This window comes from Trichomycterus rosablanca, chromosome 8 (assembly GCF_030014385.1).
Source record: "Trichomycterus rosablanca isolate fTriRos1 chromosome 8, fTriRos1.hap1, whole genome shotgun sequence".
Lineage (NCBI taxonomy): Eukaryota > Metazoa > Chordata > Actinopteri > Siluriformes > Trichomycteridae > Trichomycterus > Trichomycterus rosablanca.
Window position 1 is genome coordinate 5,142,431 of NC_085995.1, and position 7,277 is coordinate 5,149,707.

The 7,277-nt window shown below is 37.5% G+C and overlaps 1 protein-coding gene across 1 annotated transcript; it reads right to left on the reverse strand.

Annotated features, from left to right (window-relative positions):
• Positions 1-3,920: 3,920 nt before the first annotated feature.
• Positions 3,921-6,818, reverse strand: trmt112 (tRNA methyltransferase activator subunit 11-2). The gene is made up of 5 exons (XM_062999748.1): positions 6,642-6,818; positions 6,137-6,227; positions 5,333-5,434; positions 5,130-5,222; positions 3,921-4,246 (listed from the first exon to the last, which is right to left on the reverse strand). The coding sequence occupies exons 1-5, from the start codon at positions 6,710-6,712 to the stop codon at positions 4,145-4,147; spliced, it is 459 nt and encodes a 152-aa protein (XP_062855818.1). The 5' UTR covers positions 6,713-6,818; the 3' UTR covers positions 3,921-4,144.
• Positions 6,819-7,277: the final 459 nt, after the last annotated feature.

A 7,277-nucleotide genomic window follows, 5' to 3' on the forward strand; every position in this document is an offset into this window, starting at 1 on the left:
ACATCTACGTCTTCTCACAAGAGTGGCTGTTGTTCTAGCTTAAAAGATCACACAAATGTCACCTGTATTTTAACACAATTTGTTTTTTAAATCGGATGTCAATGGTCATGTGTCCAAATTCTTTTGACCAAGCTAGCTGTTTAACGTTTCTCTCCAGTTACTTTCCCATGACGCTTTAAACTTTTAACTTAAAACTCAGTCTTGGTGTCAGGTTAAACGTCTTAACTCTGTCATCTACAAAAGTATTCGTATTGTTCCTGACGAAAAGAATGTGGACTCCCTTACTAATTTTACTATTTTAAAACGTTTTAACCTCATTTATTGCTATCAGGTATAAAAATCACTTACATAAAAGTAATTATATGCTTTCAACTTTGTGGCAACAGTTTGACAGAGGCATGTCTGTGGCGTTATGAACAAAGCGAGGTCCATAAAGACTTGGTTTGTTGTGGAGGAACTCCAGTCGCCTGAGCAGAGCCCTATATAACCTCAATCTCATGGAACATCTTTGAGATGTATTGGAATTTAAGTTAATGCTCTTTTGATTGCAAGGATGCAAATTTCCACAGACATATTCCAAAATCTTGTGAAAAACCTTCACAGAGAAGTGAATTAAAACTGAAAACAAACACCAAAAAAAGTATACAAGACAGCACAGGAAAGATCCAAGATCCAAGCAGTATAATGGGAGAGCTTACTGCATGTGTGCTCCTGTAAGATTTGGTACTTGGATATTTTATTGTAATCAGGGTTGTTGATTGCTAAGGACATTTTAAGGACCCGTGGCAGTGGGGCAGTGGGTAGTGCTGTTGTCTCACAGCAGGAATGGCTCAAGTTCGATTCTCTGGCCACTCCACAAGGGTTCTTTCTGTGTTTTCCCCCAGGTACCACGTTTCCTCTTACAAGTCTAAAGACATGCAGTCAGGCCAACTGGAGCTACTAGAAATTGGCTTAAGTGTGATGTGCCCTGTAATGGACTAATGAAAAGTACCATATATTACATTTGCACTTACATTTACAAGACACTTACAAGAATTTATGTTTACCACATACAGTATTTCATGACAAAATTGTCAAAACAGGTGTTAAAAGCCTCTGTAGTGACATTTTGCTTTAAATTGTTAAATGACACATGATCAATATTTATGATGACATTTCAATTTGCATTTCATTTGCTTGATTAATAAAACAGTTTGTTGTGAATATTTCCTCGAGGGCCACAATGCATAAACTTTATATTGAGTCCAGATTTCCTAGCAGTGACCCTGCTGCAGTGCCCAAATACATTCCATGAACATTCACTACTAGGTGCTCAGTATTATGTGGACCCTCCATTTTACACCTATTCAAACTTTTCTTTGAACATCCAGTTAAAATAGAATGATTAATATCCACCTTAGATCTGAGTCCTTTCATTTGGACAAAACTCTTTCTTTTCCCCCCTCAGTCTGATTGTTAATTATAGTGGGTACAGAACAAGATCGTTAATCTGTCAAACAGCTTTAGTGCAGCTCTCCACCTCTCCCATTATAAGCTTATTACAGCCTCCCTCACAGGCCTGTAATTGAACTGAAGTGGTGGAAAACAGTCAGATCAAGGTTTAGGAAATGTGCTCGGAGCAGTTTAAAGAAGAACGTGATAACTACAGAAAGAAGAAACTCTCTTGTTTGGTTATTACTTAAAAAGGTTTGATTTAATAGTTTAAACGTTGAACGCTTGAGTAAACTGAAACGATTTGGCGCCACCTAGCGCTCACATTAATAGTCAAAGGATTTCGAAACGGACCACAAAAGAAATTCTTTTTCTCTCTCTCACTGACCTCCAATTTCCTAAATATAGGCTTCAAACCGCCACGTCATCCCGCCCACAGCTCTTTCAGTGTAAACTTCCTCAGCTTTGGTTCTAAAAGCCCTTCCAGAGCCAACAATCCATCTATAAGCAGTGATTAGACTCCATCTGCTCACACTTCAGCCTGCTTTGTTCCAAGAAATGGATGTTACTTCCAAAATCCTGTCACAGCACATGAGACTTTATATCACAATACTGTTCTAGAACATTAGTGTACAGGTCTTTATTTATTATAATACATCTAATAGGAAGTAACCATACGCCTTGGGCTTAGGAACCTATGTGGGTTCACCTGAGATGCAAATAAGGGCAGAACATTTTTTTTTTTTTTACAAAAAGTATTAATATAGAGCTCTCAGCATCGTCATGGAAAAAAATGGTAAGATGATCAATAAAAACTAAGATTACAGTTGACTGGATTGGATTGAAGAATTTATTGGCACAGCCGTGGGTTCCTCCAGCCGTGTCTCTGGACAAGAACCCAGAACAGATGCTATAGCTGTCCCTATATACTGCTCTGATAACATGACATTGGGTGTTGGACCCATTGGGTGTTACCCCCTATAGGCTTTACAACTGTTCACAACAATTTACTGCTTAACAACAGGTATAGGCCATACAGAGGGTCAACAAGAAGGCCATACAGAGGGTCATCAACACCGCCCAGAAAATCATTGGGCACCCTCTCCCATCACTAAAGGAGCTCTACAGCACCCGCTGTCTCAGGAGGGCACACAAAATTAAAAAAGACAGCACACACCCAGGGTACCGGATGTTTGAACTGATGCCCTCGGGTAGACGGTACAGGCAAATAAAAACAAGGACTAATAGACTGAGAGACAGTTTTTACAACAGGGCCATAGCTCTGTTAAACACAAACATGTGACACATCATGTGTCATTCAACGGGTATTGTGCAATTGCAATTTCATTCACTTTAATGGGACATGTGCAACTTATAATTTAAAAAATTTAATTGGACATTTATTGGACATGTGCAATAGCTTCTTTTCCTGCTTCGGTTTTGTTTAAGTGCTTTTTTTATATTTATATTTGTATATACTAGTACTATTGTTTGCTGTGGTTGTTTTTTCCTTGCACCGAGAGGGGGGGGTTGTATTTCAATTTCGTTGTATAAGTGTACAAGTACAATGTGCAATGACAATAAAGGATTCGTATTCGTATGTTGCTTATCTTTGTAGCCTTGACTTAGATTGCTCAAGCACAATACAACTAGGAATTCAAGGCACAAAACACCATACTACTATAATTTAAGTAATTTAAAGCATAAAATTCAATTTCTTCCATAACAGCATATAAATGCAATTTAATTTTTTCCTTCCAGTTTAAGACTTTCCAAATGCTTATTTCAATTCTCATGCTGCCGGCACCACCCACACGCTGACAAAGGAGGGTCGCAGATTAGCACCCACCTTTCCTCACATGTGGTCAGTCGCTTTTTACATCAGCCTGCAGTGGATTCTCACGGAGAATTAATCACGCACATAAAGTCACGCTGTGCTATTTGTGCCAGCGCCTCCGCCTGACAGCAGAAGTTGCTGTTGGAGCTATGATGAGTGGAGACATTATCAACCTCTCTCAGACACGGGCAACTGTGTACTGACCTGAACTCAGCTAGAAGTCACATGAGAAAGCCAAAGCCCTGTGATGGACTGGTGCCCTGTCCAGTTAAACAGGCATTAGTACAATATACCTGTGGTAAAACATGCTTCAGGGGTGATTCTCAGTGGCAGGGACTTTAAAACTGGTAACAATCAAGGGATGTGCAGAGCTTGTAGAGACATAACCAGAAAGACAGAATACTTTTAGGTTGATTTTAGGTTTTGATTTAAACTAATCTCTAAAGACATTTCCCACTTTGTCACTTTGGGTGATTGTGTTGATTGATAAGTAAAAATGGCATTTGTATTTTCTCAAAATAAAGTCAACCACACAAAGTTTGCAAAAATTGAAGGGATCTGAAACCTTTCTGAATCCAGTGTAAATCTAAAAATACAAGTGCACCATAAACCCAACTAAAGAAAAATGCAGTACATTAATAATTCAATCAAGTAAAGTGTAACAATAGTTTTATTTAAAAACACATAAAGAACACAAACAAAAGCGGAGTAAATAGGTGATATTACTTTTCAATTTAATTCAAACTATCTTCTTAAATTAAGGATTCAGTCCAAACGAATGAGTCACTCCACAGTCATTCTTTCATTACTTATCTCATTACAGTCCAATAAACATGTGATGCTGTTTGTACTCGGTGGAAAAGAAAGGAAAAGCATCTACGACTCATCATCATTGAGCAGCATGTTGGGAACTCCTCTGGAGATCGGGAATTCTCTACCAGACTCAGGACACTGCAAAGTCCCTTCTATTACCTCCACCTGTAAACATGGAGAGGCAGAAAAAGGACACCCCAACATCACATTTCCATGTGCTCATAAAACATCCTACTTTAAATCAATAGGCATTAATATGGAGTTGGTCCATCTTTGATACACCAGCCCTCACTCTTCTGCAAAGACGTCCAACTAAATGTTTTTGTGTGGGTCAGTTAAATCCTCCACACCAGATCTGGCAACCATTTCCTTACATATTTAGATCTGTGCACTTGGCCATTGATCTCATGAACCAGAAAAAGGTTTTCTAGTTTATAATTTTCCATTACTAGAACCAAGTGGCCTAGCCCAAACAACCAAAATTATTCAGGCTTCAGATCCTCTTTTGTGGACTGTAAAGCTTAAATCACAAATGTGCAATATGATTTAGATAAGGAGACTAGGGTGGCTACAGCCCAATTCTGTGCCTGTCAAAACATTCTTGTATGGATTTGAATGCATATATTGGATCATCAGTAAAATAACAGTAAATATTGTTATTTTATGGATAAAAACACTTGATATGCCACTTGAAGTGTTTGTTGCTAAGATATTTGTCTCTTTTTACCACATAACCCAGTATTAGTCAAAGCTCCAGTACCATCTTACAAACTCCATAAAACACACTTTTCAAAAATATAAAGATGATATAAAGGTGGCATCTAAGTGCACATTTGAAGAATTAGTAACAAAAAATGCCAATATGTTTTGCACATTTCCAACAAAGATCCACCAGCACCACTGCCAGGCCCTTAACAAGACCCTTAACCCACAGTTGCTTGGATTATATTCTGTCACATTTTAGTTTAGGGTTCATTAAAATAAGTTCAGTTGAGAATAGAAAGATATACAAACATAAAAATATGTTATTAAGCAGAGTCCCTGTTACCTCCAGCAGGATTTTGTGTACTTTGCGTAAAAAGTCTTCATCATTTTCATAGTCTGATACAGGAGCAGTGGGCAAGTCCTGGGTGTATCCCAGCTGTAGAAACAATTCATTTGATTAGTGGTCTCACTGAAACATGAGTATTTTTTTTTTAATTGAGAAAGATCATACTGCTTTGTATTAAATTGAAATTTAGCCAGTTTTACCCCTCCAGCTGCCTGGACTAAAGCGCTCCACTCAAGCTTAGGAATCATTCGGCTCACAAACTGAGGGTTGAACTCAACTTCTTTTGTTTGGACCTCTGTTGCCTATAGAAAAAAACAGAAAAAAACAGAAAAAAAAACAAAAATTAAAAATGTACATTCTCCTTTAGGAAATCCTGCAAAAAGCAGAATAGTTATTGATGTTTTGTTATATCTCTGCGTCTCAGTGTTATAGATTCCTTCGTACAGGCATAAATTCACCTCAGATGGTCAGAAGTAAAATTTGTATTAAGGAGAGGCAAGGAAAATTAAACAACTGGAGAACATGTATATCACAGCAGTCTCATTCTTTATCTGTGACTGAATGATAGGAACACACAATTAGTGTGGTTAAGGTACTGGACTAGTAATCAAAAAGTCACTGGTTCAAGCCCCACCACTGTCAGGTTGTCACTGTTGGGCCCTCGAGCAAGGCCCTTAACCCTCAATTGCTTAAACAGTATACTTTATCAGTACTGTAAGTCGCTTTGGATAAAAAGCTTCTGCTAAATGCTGTAAATGTGAAATGTAACAAAACTCGCCGTTGAAGGCAGCTGTACGGAACACTGTTATCCATATGTAGATTCGGTTAGATTGGGTTAATTCAATATCATCATATTTCATCTCCCGTATATACCACACTCGAATTCACAATCACTTGGCTATAATAACAGTAAATCACCAGTAAGTTTGTGATGACCTGTGATGGTCATTATGAGGTACATACATTAGCTAAATGAGAAAACCACAGTACTGTTAGCTTGTTACCTTGATGAGCAGCGGGTATCCCTTAGTTACACCTTTCACATGAGAGGTTAGCATGTTATGTGTTAGCAGTTTCATCGCTGGAGCTTCTGTACTGTTAAAAATACAAAAATAAAACAAAACTCAAGATAAATTAATAAACACGATTACAGACTTTGGCTTGATTTGCCCCACACGTGTCCTTCTTCTTCTGTACTACCGAGATAAAACTTAAATAATAATGATAAAGGAGCACACCGCCACCTACAGGACACAGAAAGATTTACAACCAAACACAGGAACAACCCTGATGGACTCACACAGAGACAATGTTTAATCTTTATTTTTCTACATCTGCATTTATTCTAATTTCCTTTTTAGGTTTCTTTTTTTATTATTTCAATTTTAATATTTTTCCTAAAGTTATTTAGTTTTGTATAATTATATAAACATCTTTCCAATGCTTTAGCAATACTGTAACCTCTTCAACAGTCATGCTAATAAAGCTCTTTGAATTGAATTGATTTACCGTAAACAGAAAAAGGAAGCCCGTGTCCGCCACCTAGAGGAGAAAAGGGCCTTCTTTTTTCTCCTCTTCATGCTGCTCTCGTTAGGGGTCACAGCGGATCACTGGTCTTCATCTTGGCCTGTTCTGATTCTGAATATCCTTCTCTGACACATCAACGACCTACATGTCCCCTCTAATAGCATCCACAGACCTCCTCTTTAGCTCCATCCTCAGCATCCTTCTCCTCTTATCTCTCCTCTGCGCATGCCCAAACCACTTCTCAACCCAGAAAATGAATTTTGACATCTGTACTTAAACCTTTATTATTTGATATTTAGTCACATAAACGTTTTTATATTAAAATTTTAAGTGTTTATTCCAAAGTCTTTGACTTACTGCTGCTGTATTTGTTCTTTATGTTGCATAAATGTACTTCTATATTCTTTCACAATAGACAGGGATTCTTATTCTTTTCCTGTGTCTAAAATTGAACAGTAGTGGTCATATTCTGTTTTGTAGAACTACTGTGTTAACATGACTATGTTAGCGTTTACATGGAACAAAACCTCTAAACATTTTAATAAAAAATTTTTTTAATTTACTGAATTTATCAAACTGATAATAATTTTCTTCCCCAGTATGTTAAATTCACCAAAT